This window comes from Nyctibius grandis, chromosome 10, assembly GCF_013368605.1.
Source record: "Nyctibius grandis isolate bNycGra1 chromosome 10, bNycGra1.pri, whole genome shotgun sequence".
NCBI classification, from domain to species: Eukaryota; Metazoa; Chordata; class Aves; order Nyctibiiformes; family Nyctibiidae; genus Nyctibius; species Nyctibius grandis.
The window spans coordinates 22960357-22977429 of NC_090667.1; the positions used below are offsets into that span (position 1 = coordinate 22960357).

The window sequence follows — 17073 nt, forward strand, 5'->3', positions numbered from 1 at the left end:
GCAGGGCTGGGAGCACAGGAGGAAAAACCCTCCCCAGATCAGACAAAGGAGGGGCAAGAAAGGAGAGAAAGTGGGAGAGGTAGGTGGAGGGGGGAGAGGGAACAAAGGCGGAGAGAGAGCACCAAAACCAGCACAGGAGCTCCCGCGCTGGCTGCGAGCTCTCCAGCTGCTAGCACCCACAAAGGTGACACGTGGAGGTAACGCTGCCCTTGCAAAAGCGCTTCACCTCTGCAAGGAGCAGAATAGGGTGATTTCAACAGCACGGAATGATACTGCAGTGTTACCTTTCCAATGCCACTGGAAAAGAGCCAGCCAGGAGGATACACAGGTGAAATGAGTTTGCTAGTTGCTGACCCCACCGGCCCCTCTGAAAACCGCTCCAGGTCAAAGCGGCGAAGCTTGCTCTGTTCAGCTCAGTAGAGGATTCGATGCAACAGCCCCGGAGAAGGCAGATGGGGGAGTTTTGCTCAACAGCAGAAAAAAAAAATCTGAGGAAAGAACATCTGCCATCTCTCTCCCAAACTGCTATGAATAAGAGCAGTTTCACATTTCTAAGCAATTCTAAAAGAACCCCAAAGTATTTTCTACATTAGCCGACCAAGAACCACTTTATCCCTTTGCTGCAAGGCAAGCCACCTCTCCACGGGACAGGGCAGCTGTTTAAAGGCTCCCAACTGGCCTATTGAATAGGACTAGAAGAGAAAGAGGAAGTAAGTCATTTCTGTATCCAGCTGAAATGAGAGGAGGGATTTGGGGAGATTAAATGGAATCTGGCTGTAACTGTGTCAAAGAGCCTTTAAATTTTCTTGCTTTTTAATTAACAACAAGCAACCTCAATTTTCTCTCCAAGGAAACAAACATCCCTTAAGATGTCATCCCATCAGCTAGACCTACAGAGGGGCTGGTGGGCCCTTCAGTTTACGCAACAGAATTTTACCTCTCCTTCCTGGGTGCTGTGGCTACACCACAGTGCCACGGAGGCAGGATCAGCCTGCTGAAGGGAAGAGCACTCGCCTGGAGCACACGCTCTGACTTACCTGCCTCTCACCACTGACCAGCAGAACCTGTACAACACCACCCAAGCGCAGTTACACAACGGGTACCAGGGAGGGGGGTCAGAGCATCTCGGTACTGCCAATGCTGCAACTGCAACGATGTCCATCTGGCCCTGCTAGCATTGACCTTCCTTTCAAGCCCACTCTCCAAACCCAGGAGTTATCCAACAATGTTATTTCCTAGGAGAGCTGGGTCAGGAATGGGTCATTTACTGATAATCGGTTGGGACAGAAACACAATGACCAGATGAGGGAAGCATCTGCCAGGGATATTCCCTCCCCCAGACCACCAGGTCTGGAAAAGCCAGGGAGCAAGGCCCAAGGGCATAGAGGAGAGAGGCCCCGGGGCAGAACAGCCAATGGCACAAACCTCTTGCAGAACATAACAAAACACAGAGTGATTTAAATAACAAAAAAAGGATCCCAGCCACAGACAGTGGAGGAAGAGGAGAGACTTAATGTTGTTCAGCTGAGGGAAGTCCAAGCTGATTCCTCCACTCTCACCTGGAGTCTCTGCCCCCCACACCCTCAACAGCTTGCACAGGGAAGCATACGGGACAATCATGTATCAGACCAAGTCCTTTTGGTGCTAATTCAGAGTTACGGACCATACCCGTGCTGGGACGCTCCACCTAAGAGACCTCTCTCAGCCCAGCTCCCACACAGCCTTATTGCTGCTCTCCCACGCTGCACAAGACCACTTACAAATCCAGCTGGGTCCCTAATCTCTGAGATCATTTCCAGTTAGGGCTTCAGAAAGCAAGATCAGACTGCCGTCCTCCTCTGGTACTGCCAGCAACCAGGTCCCTCACCGAGTGTCCCTCTAAAACCATCCACTTTCCCATGGCCCCAGTACATTTTACAAAGCAATGGGAAAAGCACTCAGGTCTGCAGGGAGCACATACACTTACTAACCTGTATCAGCTGAAGGAAGAAGGACAAGGCACAACTGAAGAAGCCCTTGTAATGGGCCAACTCTTTAGAGGGAGATCCTAGAGCACACATCAACTGTGCCAGCATCTTTAAGCTTTTACAGATCTTTACAGCTAGCATAATCAGAGAGCTCAAACACCAGGCTACGGGATGTGCGTGTCTGCACTTACTGAGTGGGCACTACCTCGCAAAGGACTGCCAACTTTTGCTCCCCTGGCATTTCAGCAGGGAACTTCTACAGCACGCAGGCCCTGGTATATCCACGGGAAACAGCAAGGCACTGCCAGAAGATGCACCTGCTTTTGCAGATAATTGCAGATGTGCCCTTCGTCAGCACATGTGCACCAGGGGCCTGACCTCCAGGGGTGCCGGGCATCCTCAGACAGCGCTGAGAGGAGCCAGGTCTCCTGTCGTTACAGTCAGTAACATCAGGACTGCTCTAAGCACCACCAGCCATCTACACAGAAGAGACTCCACGCAAGCAGGTCACGGCAACTCAGACAAGCCTGCCCGTCCTTCCCCCTTCGCTCAACCATTCATGCTGGAAGTCACAATCTTGCTTGGTTTCAGTCTCCCAGACTGTTTTGCCTTCACTCCCTCCCTGGATCGTCTCGTAGCCTTCACACCTCCTCTCCCTCCTGTGCTGCTGCAATGCCTGCTCTCCTCTGCACTTCTCGCTATCGACAGTGGCAGCTCCCAGCTTGGGGGGAAGGAGATGCAGCCCCTGGGGAAACAGCATCAGTAGACAGTTGTATACAGCAGAAGTGAATTTTCTTTCCTTGGTTACCTTTCACAGGCCTCCTCAAAGCAGCCCACAGGCCCTCAGGGGTTAACAGACCACAGGATGAAAGCCACACTCTAAGAGAAAAACCACAGCCCACAGATTCCTCTGCTCTCTCACAAGTCTAAAGCATTTAATCTGTCTGCTAAAAATCACCTCACCAGGCCTGTGCTTCCTCTTCTTGCTCTGTCCCAACCTGGACCACCCTCCCCACGGCACTCGGTCCGATTTCCAGCACACCAAATAAAGGCACGTGGCTGCTTCAACTTCAGAGCCTCCCTGCCCAGGCAGAACAAACGCTACTGCAGACACAGAAGGGACTTCCCTTGAGACATGGTTGCCCGTCAAGTATAACAGAAGCCTTTTACACCCCAAAAGGTCTTTAAAACTCACTGGGAACAACACAGAGCAGAAAATGGTTATGCTGTGCTCCAGCCCCTGCAGCAGAGCAGTGATGGCCACCCTGCCCCACGCTGGCGTGCCATGCAGCAGTCTCATCCCCAAGAGGCTCCACTCTCCAACCAACCTCACGCACCCTAGGCAAAAAAGCTCATGCAAACGTTTGGTAGTCCCGGGGCACATATATGGGTCCTGCCTACCTTCACCACACATCAGGCAGGACAGGAAGAGCTGAGAGTGGTCGCAGTTGTCATACAGAGGGAGGGCTGCAAAGCTGGCTTCCCTACAGTAAAAAGTTATCCCCCAAATAAGAATGTACATCCAAACCCTGGTAACCACAATGGGGCTTAACCAGGCATGGGGACAGCGGGGGGCTGATTCGAGCCCCAGCAGGGCGTATCTTCCTTGCCAGCATCTCTGGCCCTCTGAACAAACCAACGCACGTGTTTGCTTTGCCTCTGCGCGGGCTGCGCTCGTGTGGCTGACAAATAGCCTCTCTCCATTCTTTTGGGATTACGTGTTTCAATAGCCAGCGAGAACTGGAAGCAAGTTCAGCCGACCGCCAGCTGCGGGCTGTGATGCACCTTCCCCGCAGCCCCTCTCCCCCTGGCCCTGCAGCAGGGCTGCCATTGCTGCTGCTGCTCACTCAGGTACCCACAAAATGCCGGGGGTTCTTCCCACGCTGAGAGAGTGGAAAAAACTTTTGTGTGCTCTGATCTGCAGCTCGTCGCCGGCAGCTTCCCCTTGAGGGCTTAATGTAGTTATTTCTACCCCTGATGCCTATAATTAAATGAACATTTCCTTATGGCACTGAAGAGGCCAAGGAAAAATTGACTACAGGGAATTTTCATCCATCCTGATTTATACTCCCTCAGCTCGGGCTCATTCACACAATGCTAACAAGGAATCTTCTAAACAGGCAGAAGGGAAAAAAAAAACCTTAAAATCACCCACATGCAGACAAGCACCTGGGGAGTCAACAAGAGGGAAGAGACTAATTCCCTCCCTTCTCCCCCTGCTTTTAACCACATCATTTTCCTACTTGCAAAAGCAATGGGGCTCAGATACCCTAGAGCCTGGAGAGATGTTCCCACTGGGAAACATCTGGTTTCTGCTGGGACCCCAATGGGGCTCAGGTCCCATTTCAGCCCATCCCACAGGTCTCCAGAGGCTCCTGATCCCAGGAGAGATGCTGCAGGAAGCGTGCCTTTCCCCCAGCGTTGGGCAATCTTGCTCAGTCCCTCCAGCTCTCTCTCAGGTTTTAATCGTTCCCCTGTCCTACAGGACTGGAGGAGCACGGCTGGAGTGCACTGAATTATTCCAGACTGGATCGGTGAGCACAACTACTAACCAACATGAGGCTTGATTTGTAAATTCCCAGCAGTCTGCATCTCCACTTCTGACCTCCCATCTAGGTAGGAGTCCAGGTGTCCGGAGATTCCTGGCCAACTGAGTCCAGCCCCACAGAGCTGCCACAACCCACCAGGATTACCAGTTTCACTAGATTAGGAACTGAGCTGTCCCTCGGAGCTGCTGCTCACCTCCCATCGCTACACCTCTGCCTGCTAGGACAGCAGAGAGGATGCCAGGGAAAGCCAAGGACCCAAATCCTCCGTATCGTCACCAGTGGACAGCAATACTAGAAAGTTTCCAGCAGCCTCAGCAGAATAGGAAACACACCCTCCCCTCAGCACAGCAGTATCAGCTGTGGTCCTTTCAGCCACCAGATTTTAAAACCACCACGAGGTCCACCTCCTTCCTCTGCAAAGCAAATGTAGTTTTCAAGCAATGGGGATGTGGCCAACCCCCGTCAGCAGATCGGCAGGGTGGGAATACGGCAGTTCCCCTCCATGCCCCTTGCCCTCCTCTGTAGAGGAGGTGGAGGTCTGGCTGAATTTGGGGACACGGGTCTCCTGCTGAGATGTGGCTAAAGGACCTTTGCCAGCCATGCCCGAGGTTTTCCCTAATGTGGACAACCTGCCTGGAGGAAGCCACAAAACTGGCTCCTGGCTCAGCTCTGGAAAGGCTTATTGCTTCTGTGCCACGGAGTATTGCCACAAAATCCCAACAGGTTTTCTGATCCATTTTGCTCTTTAAGCTCACTATTGTCTGCAAACCTAAAAGGCGTCATCCCTTTTCTTTAGGGAGCCTCAGACGACAGGGGCAAGGCACTGTACATACAGCTCACGGACAGAGCGGCTCCACAGATGACACATTCCCCCATGAACATTTTTGGGAGATTGGGGTAATAAGAAAGACGTACGGATGAAAGAAAGGCTGGATGTCACTGTATCACAGCTCGGTCGTGCTGGAAGACAGCGACTGGTTGGGAAATCAGCCCTTCCCTCCCTGCCAGAATGACTCAAGACAAAGACTCCCCCACTCTTTAAATGTCCCTGTTCAAAACTCCTGTTCCACACTAACCAGATTTCTGTACAAAAGGGATGGGGGCAGGGAGGGAGAGGGCAATCTCAGCCTCACTGGTCTTTGGGGGGATCCTTTTGTTGGGAAATTTCCCCAGACTATTTAAAAATAGAAGCTGAGCCTTCATAACTATTCCAAGTACAATTATTCCTGCACTTAATTGCCTTTCCCTGGCACCCTACCTCTCTTCCAAATTTTGAGAGGAGGCTCTTGGGGGAACGCGGAGCAATTTGTGGTTCCCCCTTCCTTTGTGCTAGTTTCGTGGTAGTTAGTTAAATTACCACGACGCCAGACGAAGCCATCAACACCAGAGAAGGCGGTTTTGGGGCAGCTCTGGCATAGCGGGGTCTATCCTGCTGGAGCACCACATCCATCCGCTCCCCGTGCTGGCCACCGCGTGTGGGGTCCCCAGAGGGACCGGCGCTGCGCACCCCGTCTCTGAGGCAGGAGACCCCGGGTGAGCCCCCGTCCCCGCGGGGTGACACCCGCCTGCATCCAGCCCCCCATGCCGGGAGGCCGGGGGTCCCCTGTCACGTCCCGGGGCTGAGACCGGCCACTCCAGAGCGCTCTGATACCCGGGTGGGGGGCAGTGGCCGGTACCCAAGGAGAGCTCCGGGGTGAAGGACCATGACTTGAGACAGATTCCGGTACCCCGGGATCAACGGTGCTGGGGTGGGGGGGTGATGGGGACCTGCCTCCCGCAGAGGTCCCAGTGTCTCGGGGAACTGGACCCATCGCGGGCCGCGGTTCCCCGGGGTTGGGGCGCAGACCCGCCCCCCGCCGGGAGTCCCGGTGCCCGGGGAATGGGACCGACACCCACCCGCTGCTCAGCCCCGCGGCGGGGGGTCCCGGCGGCCGGCCCGCCCCAGCCCACAGGGATGGCGGCGACCCCCACCCCACCAGCCTTCACTCACCGGCGGCCAGAAGCAGCAGCAACGCCGGGGCGCGGTGCAACGGCTGCATGGCGGCGGCCGCTGCCCTGCCGCGCCGCCTCTTCACGGGGAGCGGGGCCGCCCCGCCGCCCGCTGGGCTCTGCCCCTCGCCGCCGCACCCGCCCGCCGCCCGGCCCCGCACTGCATCCCGCCGCCCGGCGCCGCCTCCTCCCGCCGCCGCTGCCCGCCGCTCCGGGGGCGGGGGAAGCGGCGGGGGGGGTCCTAACTGCCCGCCGGGTGCGCAGCCGGAGCGGCCGGGGCAGAGGCGGGGCGCAGCCGGTGATTTGCACCTAATTTCTGGCTGCGGCGCCGCCGCCGCCCCTCGGCCCCACAGGGCCCGTCCCGGCTGCAGGGCCCGGGCCCGCCGCCCCCCGGCGCACACAACGAGTGCCGGCGGCGCGGCTGCATGCGCCGGCGGTGGGTGATCAGCCCCCGCGGCGGGAAGGCGGGGGCCGCTGGACCCCGCCGCGACGCCCCCCTCCGCGGGGCCAGGCGGGGCAGGAGCACAGCCCCGGCGGGAAGGCGGCTCCCTGTCAGCCGACACCCCGGGGCCCTGACAGGACACTCCCCAGACCAAAGACCCTTAACATCCATCCTGACCTTTCCTCAGTTGGCCATGGCCCACAGAGCCATTGTGTCTCCCTCACCCCTCAGCTGCCGCCTCACTTCTTAACCTGGAAGAACTTCTCCCCCAGGACAGCTTCATTTCCCCACCTCTGGAGGTCACCTGGTCCAACCTCCCTGCTCAAGCAGGTTACCTACAGCCAGTTGCCCAGGTCCATGACCAGAGGGCTTTTGAGTATTTCCAAGGTTGGAGACTCCACAACCTCTCTGGGCAACCTGTGCCAGTGCTTGGTCAACCTCACAGTAAAAAAGTGTCTCCTGATGTTCAGAGGGAACCTGCTGTGTTTCAGTTTCTGCCCATTGCCTCCGGTCCTGTCACTGGGCACCACTGGAAAGAGCCTGGCTCCATCTTCTTTGCACACTCCCTTCAGGTATTTCTATACATTGATGAGATACCCCTCAAGCCTCCTCCAGGCTAAAAAACAGGCCCAGCTCTCTCAGCCTTTTCTCATACGTGAGATGCTCCAGTCCCCTAGTCATCTTTGTGGCCCTTCATTGGACTCTCTCCAATACATCCATGTTTCTCTTTTACTGGGGACCCCAGCACCAGACACACCACTTGAGGTGTGGCCTCACCAGCGCTGAACAGAGGGGAAGGATCACCTCCCTCAGCCTGCTGGCAATACTTTGCTTAATGCAGCCCAGGCTACCATTAGCCACCTTTGTGGCAAAGGCACATGGCTGGCTCATGTTAAATGTGGTGTCCACCAAAACCTCCAGGTCCTTTTCTGACAAGCTGCTTTCCAGCTAGGTAGCTCCAGCATACATTGGTGCATGAAATTGTTCCTTCCCAAGTGCAGCACTTTGAACGTCTTGTTGAACTTCATGAGGTTCCTGTCAGCCCATTTCTCCAGCCTGTCAAGGCAGCTTGACCCTCTGGTTTATCAGCCATTTCTCCCAGTTTTGTGTCATCAGCAAACTAGCTGGGGGTACAATCTGCCCCATCATCCAGATCATTAATGAAGATGTTAAACAGAACTGGACCCACTATTGACCTCTGCTGTACGCTGCTAGTTACTGGCCTCCAACTAGACTTTGTGCTGCCACCCTCTGAGCCCTCGCATTCAGCCAGTTTTCAATCCACCTCACTGTCTGCTCATCCAGCCCATAGTTCAACAGCTTGTCTATGAGGATGCTGTGGGACACAGTGTCAAAATCCTTCCTGAAGTTCACTGCACTCCCCTCATCTACCAAGCCAGTCATTTCATCGTAGAAGTTTATCAAGTTGGTCAAGCATGACTTCCCCTTGGCGAAGCCATGCTGACTACTCCTGATGATTTTCTTGTTGTTCGTGTGTCTGGAAATGGTTTCCAGGATTAGCTGCTCCATCACCTTCCCAGGGATCGAGGTGGGGCTGACTGGACTGTAGTTCCCTGGGTCCTTCTTCTTGCCTTAAAGATAGGAGTGACATTTGCTTTCCTTTAATCTTTGGGCACTTCTCCCAGTCACCATGATGAATCAAAGGTTATTGAGAATGGCCTTGCAATGACACTTGTCAGCTCCCTCTGCACTCACGGGTGGTCTTTGAAGAGCCCAGGATCTTCGAAGAGGCCAGAGTCCGCTCTCCCGAAGTCAAGGGTTGTGAGCTTTCTTTTTACCCACCTTCCTCCCCTCAGGATCCTGAACTCCACCATCTCATGGTCACTACAGCCAAGGCTGCCTTTGACCTTCACATCCCCAATGATCCTCTCATTGTTGGTGAGTATGAGGTCCAGCAGAGCATCTCTTCTCATTGGCTCCTTTATCACTTGGAGCAGGAAGTTATTGTCAATATCCTTCAGGAACATCCTGGATTGCTTATGTCCTGCTGTGTTGTCGCTCCAGCAGATATCGGGGTCCTGCACATCTGGCTCCTCTTCAATCTTGAGGGAGGTGAACTTACTTCATAGTTGTGAGTCCTTAGGGGGAGCAGGAGCCTTCCTCTTGGTGTCAGAAGCTTCCATCCTTCACCTTCTCCAGAGGTTGCACTTACCTTAATATTAGGGGTGGACACTGCCTGATTCTCTGCTTCAGTTGGGGTTGGGAGCTCTTCAAGCTGGTTTGTCTCAGAGGTGATCCTGTCAATCTTCCTTCATCTTCTCTGATGCTGCACAGCCTGCTCACTGCCTCCTGTAACTCCTCCCCTTGGTGGCACAGCCCCTCCAGGACAGCACACCTCCTGCAGGACAGAGGGCCATTTCTCCTGGCACCACCAAGAAGTCCCAGGTGCTCGCTGCAGCCTGGCAGTTGGAGGGCTGCACCCGCCATCTGAAGCTGGGTCTGTGTTGGAGCCTCTGCCCTAGCAGGGACAGCTGCTCCAACACCTGCTGGGGAAACCGTTCTGTGGCGTGTCACCACCATATCTGAGACTGTCACAGTGATACTAATTCAGCTGTCACCCTCTTCTTTGTGCCCTCCTGTGCAAACTGCTGCATCTGTAACAAAAAAAAAAAAGAAAAAAGTTTTTATAGCACAGCAGTTCTTGGCTTTGAGGCTCTTAGAGCCTTGGAGTTCTCCATTTTGGCAGATAGCACGGAGAAGAAACATGCTGAATATCACAGAATCACAGAATCGTCTTGGTTGGAAAGGACCTTTAAGATCTTCGAGTCCAACCATCAACCCAACACTACCAAGTCAACCACATCATGCCGAAAATCATTATTACAGCAACAAGGCCAACTGCTCCAATTACATTCAATTTCAAATTAAACACCTCTTCAGTGGCCTTGGGGCATGACATTACAGTAAATGACACAAGATCATTACAGTAAATGACACAAGGTCTTTGTCAGACAGGTGTCCAAGAAATAAGGCTCAGCAGGTCCTGTAACATCACAGCAGCTGAGAGAGAACACCGGCCAGCTCTCTGCGCTTCAGCCCCTCTCACCAGCTGGATGAGCTGCAGCCTTCCCACTTCCCTCTTGCAGGTCTCCAGCATCTGCCACCTCAGAGGAGCTGTGCAGCTCCTGATCCAGCCCCAGCCAAATATTTCAGAGTCCTGGTCAAGCCCCGAGCATCACAAGGCTGCAATCGTGGTATGACTGCAAGCCGAAGGGCCCAAAACTATATCTGTCCCTTTCCGTTTGGCATCCAGCTCATGTTTTCAAGCTTTCCTCCACAGCAGCAGCTAGGAGCCTTTTTCTTTGGTGTCAAAACAATTTTCTCTTGTCACACAACTCCAGGAGGGCAGGAGATGCTAAAATCCAACATCGCAAGCTCTGAGCGAGGAGACAGCTGCACTGCCATGGCCTCACCAAGTGTCCTTGCAGTGTTTGCACCGGGAGCCCAGTGCTCTACATCTCCCACACAGCACGTCACTGAGATGACATGATGTAGGTCTGAAGGTGATGAGGATTTTAAATTCAAACATTCTTATTCCTCAAATAAGTGTTCATTAAAAACATTCCAGAGTCTGTCTTTTTCTGTAAGAACTGAACCTTTTTTTTTGGTTGAAGAGTGAATCTCCCGAAAAAAATACTGATGGTATTTTTCTCTGGCATGAACTCGCGGGTTTTCAACAACTAAAGTAAGGCGTCACGTGCCAAAGCCCGCTGAACCCTCCAGAGAATCAAACAGCCAAGCGAGGGTACCGGTAGTATCGATACTAACCTTCACAGCTCCTACCAGACCAACACTAGCACATGTCACCCCTCTGTGCAATTGCCTCCCTCTTTCTGCCAGCTTTTTCCTTCCATCATCTGCTCCCATGCAGCAGCTACCCCGAGCGTGACGAGGGCAGGTAACAGACTGGCTGCGCCCGTTACCCAGCGCGGCAAGGCAAAGCTGACAGCCTTGAACCCAAGTACTCGCTTTTGGCCTCTTTTGGACCATATCCTTCCAGTGCTCTGAAAGTCCTTTTCATCCCCAAATCAATGCAGCCCCCAGCCCCCGCCAAGCAGGAAATGCAGCAGGAACTACCATGCTGTCACCCATGAGATGAGATAAAAACACTTCAGTGTGCTCAGATTCTAGTCCAGGCATGGCATTTAATGAATGCTCTTGTCATTTTTCACTTTGCTACTGGTAATTTGGCTGTCTTAGCATGCAGGTGGCTTACTACAAGTGGGTAACTAAAAGCCTTTCAGATCTCCTGACCCTGCCACATCCAGCTCCCAAATCTTAGAAACTGAATCCAGTGTCTGCAGCAGCCTAATCACATCAGAGAAAGCACAAAACCCACCCTCATGTATTACATGGCCTCGAATCAGAGGGAAGGAACCCACACGGGCATGGCACAGTGCACACTTTCTATGAGGCTCATGGTGCTCCCTGGATTTATTTTGACATTATACATTGGTCACAGACTGAGCAACAAAGGGGGAGTATGAAAAGAGGAGATACATCTTAGACAAGAAAATTAAATAAAATTAGTGGCAACATCGATCAGCCAGGTCAGCGCTGCCAGCGGAGCAGAAAACAGCCAGCAGAGATGGGCAACACCAGCCCTCTTTAAAAACAGCATGAACTTAAACCCAGCACAGCCCTTGTATCTTCATTTTACGCTCCCTGGAATAGGTACGGCTGGCTCGGCTCTCTTCTGAGGTATTGACAGCTTTATAGGCAAAGGCTTGTCATTTCTCATTTGATCTCCTCCAGCCTCCCTACCTGGTGTATGTTCTCCAGCCATGTTCAGAGCACTGGTAAAAGGGGCTTTACAATTGCACTAAATGCTTTTTTATAGCTGTTCAGAAATTTTTCTTGGTGTTACCATTATCTGTGCTTTTCTGTTCTTCCCCAAAATTGTTCAATTTCACAGTCACGTCTGTTAGGCAGAATCAGAAAGCAAGCATGTACTTCAGGCTGGCAAAACTGAAAATCCTTGTGCCGTCTCCCCTGTGAGTTACCGTAACAGCTTTTGCCTTCAGGAAATTCAGCCAGCTTTCTGATTTCAGTTTAAGGGTCACATTTTGTTCCAAGATACTCACAAAAAACCACTACTGAGGTAGAGGAATGAGGTCATAGCTAAGGGAAAGAATTTGGTGCCTAGGACGTGTTAATTAAAAAGAAATTAACCACAAGTCTAATCTCAACAGAAATGTAACTTATTTTGAAACTCCTGTTAAAAAAAAAAAAAAGGCCACACTAACTTGAAATATGCTGGTGAGATGTTTTATTCTCCTAAATACAGCAGAACAGAATCCACGTACCAAGGTGCAAGTCATCTATTGCCCTTGCTCAGCAGGGCAAGAAAGTAAACAATAAGCCAAACAAATAAGCAGTCAGATGTTAAGTCCTCGCAGTGTTAGAAAATGCAAGGTGTCCCTCGGACCAGGAAAAAGGTTTAACCCTTCTTCCCGTGCACAGTGACATTCCTCCAGACGAGGGGAAGTGGTCTGTGCCCAGGGTTAGCTCAGAAGGAAAACACCTGCGCTTGGACTCTGTCCCGTTACCTCGATCAATGGCTCGTTGGGACAGAGGCTGGGTGACACCGCAGGCTGGTGGCACACCATGCAATTTAACCCCATCTTCTATGAAGCTGTGCAGCCTTTTGGCATCTCATCCCCCCGAAGAGGAAAGCATGAGAATCACCTTGCCTGGCCCCTCCTTCCTTAGGCACAAGGACAGATTTAACCTCTCCCTTGTTCCAGCGTATGTGAATTTACTTCAGAGTCCCCGACAAGCTTTAGAAAAGCTTATTTGCTGACTTGGCCTTTTTAACGCTGGGACACTGTGAAATGTTTTGACTGTACCAAGCAGGGGCGGGTACCTTCTCTATTCTGGTGCAGCCCAGGCACGCAGCCATTCTCTGGGCAAAATGCACAGCTTCTGCTCTCATCCAAAATCCTGCTGGGGAAGACGTATAATAAACACTTCAAGAGGAGTGACCTGGAGCAATTAATGCCTTCCAGGATACGCTGTAATTAGCAAGGGAACAGAATCTGCTCTATTTAGAGCCCAGGAGCAAGATTTTCTGTATCACTCTGAGCCTTTTTTCACCTCTCTGCATCAGCTTGCTCCCCGTAGGGGAGGGCACGCTGCCCACCTGGGGGACAGTGCTGTCCCCAGCCCTGCTTGTTTCCCATCCCCTGCTGCAAGGTGCAGCAGAAGAGCAAGCACACGTTGTGCTTTACTTCTCCAGTTTTCACGTGCCCCTGCTGCCTCCCATCCCTGAAGCTTTACATTCTCTCCTCACTAAAGCAGAGTGGATGGCTGCATTAATAGCCGTGCCATTCTCCTGCAGCAGGCTCTGACAGCAAACCTCAGCGGGCTTCTGGAGGGCAGAGGAAAACAAAGCTAGACTGAGTTTGATTAAGGGGCCAGAATAATCTTTAACAGAACCACCTGGGGCAAGAAAGCAGAGAGCTCCCCAGCTGAAAGCCCAGGCAGGTTCCCTCATAGCCCAGGGGACAGGGCTCTGCACTCAGGAGGAACAGCAACCCGGTCACATTGCTTTGTTGGAGCTCACACACAGAGGGATGGTCACAGCCTTCCGCTTGCATGAGGGGTGGCTACTGAGCTCCCAGCCAGAAAGCACTACATCTCTGAGGGATTTTTCATATCATTTAAGGTGGGCTTCTGTACAGCACAGCTTGGAGAATGCCCTCATCTCTGTGTGGAGCTCATAAACTCAGATGCTAAGCAGAGACCAAATGCCCTTCTGGAAGGGATAGAAAAAAATCTGCAAAAATGCAGAAAAGTAGATGTCATGAGGGCAGGCAAACCTCAAACCTTCTGAAGCTTTTCATTGGGGCAGAAGGATAAGCAGGCTAAAGCCCAGTAGAGTGAGGAGGTTGGTGACAAGATACAGGAGGTTTGGTCTTAGCTCTGCCTGTTTTGAAGGTATGACCTGAGTCCAAGTAAGTGACTGCCAAGCCCTCACTATGCAGGGTTTGAGGAGAGCAGAGCAGGGAACCGAGCACAATAGCAGCCAGGAGGACAGGGCCCCCCAGTACCCAAGGAAGATGAGGAGAGCAGCTCAGGGATGGCAGCCAGGTTAAACCAGAAGTCCACATCCTCAGAGAAGCTCATGGTGATGAAGCCGGTCCAACATAAAACCAGGAAGTCAATCCATAGGTTAGAGTCAAGGTCTGCTGATGGCCACCATGGTCAGACACCATCCAATGATCACTTGACAGCTCCATAGCAGTAGAAGAGGACTAAAGTCAAGTCAGGAAGGCAGTCCATAGGTCACAACCCAAAGCAATAGAGACTCTAACCACACACAGTGAGCTGAAAACCAGTACTCCTATCTCACAGCTCAGGCAGGCACAGAAGCCCCCAGGCTGAGCTTAAATAGAGCAGCTGGGCCATGGGTGTGGGTGGACGCCCCAGGTGAGCCCATTAGGGCAATTAAGGCCTATTAGTACCCTCTGGGCCCTGACAATATAAGCTTTCCTCCTTGCACAGTGACTTGAGAAACTGTCTAGAGGGGAGTTTCTATCCCTCAGTAAGCAAGTAGCTTCACTAGGAAGAACCCAGAGGTGATTTGTGGGTTACACCTTTCCTTACTAAGCTGAAAAGCCCAATGCTATCTTCAGAGAACTTCCTGGTTTCTGACCAAGTAGGGATGTGAGTGTCTCCAGAACAGAGGGGGCTGTCTGTGTCTGAAGAGGGCTGTTGCGTGTTGGCTTTGAGCAGAACCATGCACATACTCATGGGGACTACTGGTATTGCTACATACGTGTTCCCATGTGGTTTGATGGGACTGAATCTCCTCAGCATCTTTTACATGGGACAGTTACTTTCATATCTCCCTGAGCACTAGATAACCCAGAGAAGAAACTTGGTGCCTCCCCTGGGTTGCCCCCACAGCCTCACCTCACCTTTAGAGGGAAGCGACTTGCAAGATGAACAGAAAAGAGCATAACTCCCTTCCAAGGTGCTTTTGCTCTAAAGATGCAGCGCTTATCAGCCCCTCGAGGCTCCTCACAGACGTTTAGTTGTGGCTGAGGAACATGCTTGATGGCTGGATTTGTTGGCAGGCCAGTGCTCCATGATAATGGAGACATTAAATCAGTCAAGGCAGCAAGAACTGCATAATAGATGCAAAATACGGTAGAAGCCTGATCCAATTTTGGCTCTGCGTTGTTAAGTGGAAAAGTATTTTAGGAGATGGAAAAATACTAGGAAGTTCAGAGTGCATCCTCCCTGCAGCATGGCATGAGGGAGCTGACTGCAGTGACTGACCTGCATCTGTAGATACACGTCTTCTGTAAACGTATTCCTATACTGTCTTCACAGCTCAGTGATCACATGCTGGAATTCAGGTATTCAGGTCAGTCGAGGTCAACAAGGACAGAGCTGTAAGCACCCAAAATGGCCCTCCTGGTTGGACTGCAGCTGCTTGGTCTCTTCTAGGACAGGAAGATGACACTATCCAACACAACTACGTCTTGTGCACAGTTACACTGGGAAAGTTCTTGTCAACCAGTTTCCAGATAGCTCTTTAGTAAACACACAGGAGATGAACAGAGCGGGTTCTAGCCAAGGTCTGGCATAGGAGAAAGTGAGACACTGCTGGGCCAGAAACGCTGCATATGCTAATTTTTCCAAGTAGCTCTGGTATTAATTTGGAAAAAAAAGAATGTATTAGTGGAGGTAGAACTTCCCCTACCCATGGGGCACGTGCCATTTGACAAGCAGACTCAGAAACAGCCGCTAGCATACTGGATACAACCCAGGACTTGCAGATGTCGTGTGTTGGTTTATGATCACAATAAAGGCAGAAGCTATCAAGACTCTGAACCCTGTCAGTAGGTAGGAAAGAGCTTGCAGGAAGGGGAGGGGGCTTTTCTCCCCCTTTTCCCCAGATCACATACCCTCATGTGTTAGCTGGTTATCTGCAGACACCTGCTCATGTACCCCAAGCAGTCATGTATGCATTGCTTGTGTGTGTGTGTGTGTGTACATACATGCTCCATGCTGGGCTAAGGTCCAAGAGCTTTTGATGAGATGCAGAGAGCCATGCTGCTCCCTCAGGAGTGTGCACACAGCTTGTTCAAATTAAACTGGATCAGGATCTGGCCCATCATGCTCTCTTCAAATCAAGATGCTCTTCCAAGTCAGTCTCACTCAGCATTTGCCAACAACCACAATCCCAAGGGGGAAATGACCACTAGAAGGGACACTGCCTGGCTTCAGAAAGCCCTGTCTGCTTTGCAAGGAGCACCCCATCATCTTCCATCTGAGCCCAGGCACAGCCTGTTGTGGACAAACGTCACCTCCCCAAGACTCTTACTTTTGCCCCAGGTTGTCAGAGGCACTGTGCAATGCTTGAACCACAGCAGCGAGAAGCCAAGTGCTCAAGCTTGGCTAAACTCAAAGTTGTCAGGGGAGCAACTCCTCGTTTCATGGCAGCACGGCTTGCCTTGCCGATCTCCAGAGCCCTGCAGTGGAATCCTTGCTATGTTCAGCTGGAACATGCCCCTGGCTAGGCAGTCCCTGTTCAAAGTGACATGGGACATTTCACCGTCTGCACCCCTGTCCAGACCAGACACCTGATGCTGTCAACAGCCAAAGCTTGCTCCAGGGAACCTGAAAAGCTCAGTGGCCATGTGAGGAGGAACATGCCTTCAGACTGGCATTAACACTCCACTGAGCGGCTGATGCCAACATTAGCAAGGGCACAGCTGCAAGAATTCATTGCTCTGCTGGATGCTGGCAACACAACAAGGTGGGAAGGCGTAACTGCCTTTGTAGTGAGGAGTCAGGAGGCAGTGAGCAAAGTGACAAACAAGTGACTCCAACAATGGCATCTCTCTGTTGTCAGTGCTGACACCGTGTGCCAAGTGAGGTGGGACCAGAGCATGGGAGGCAGGAGCAAGTGGGACAAAACTGAAGGGTGATTGTCAACAGCCCTGTCCAGCAGCAGGGCAAGGAGCTGGGAAAATCAGGAGTCCCACTCCATTCCTGCCTGTTCTCTTGTGGTTTGTGGTGACATGCTTGGCCACATACTTAACTCTGTGTGGGTCACTACAGGCATAGCAGAGGCTTCACAAGGTTGCAA

At 52.2% G+C, this 17073-nt stretch overlaps 1 protein-coding gene across 1 annotated transcript in view; it reads right to left on the reverse strand.

Annotated features, from left to right (window-relative positions):
* PODXL2 (podocalyxin like 2) overlaps positions 1 to 8935 on the reverse strand; it is a 29912-nt gene extending 20977 nt beyond the window's left edge. Inside the window, exons 1-3 of the mRNA XM_068408336.1 lie at positions 8664 to 8935; positions 8238 to 8445; positions 6507 to 7077 (exon numbers count right to left, since the gene is read on the reverse strand). Of these exons, the coding sequence (XP_068264437.1) occupies positions 6507 to 7077; positions 8238 to 8445; positions 8664 to 8935 (1051 nt within the window). The remainder of the gene's footprint in view (positions 1 to 6506; positions 7078 to 8237; positions 8446 to 8663) is intronic.
* Between the last annotated feature and the right edge of the window lie 8138 nt (positions 8936 to 17073).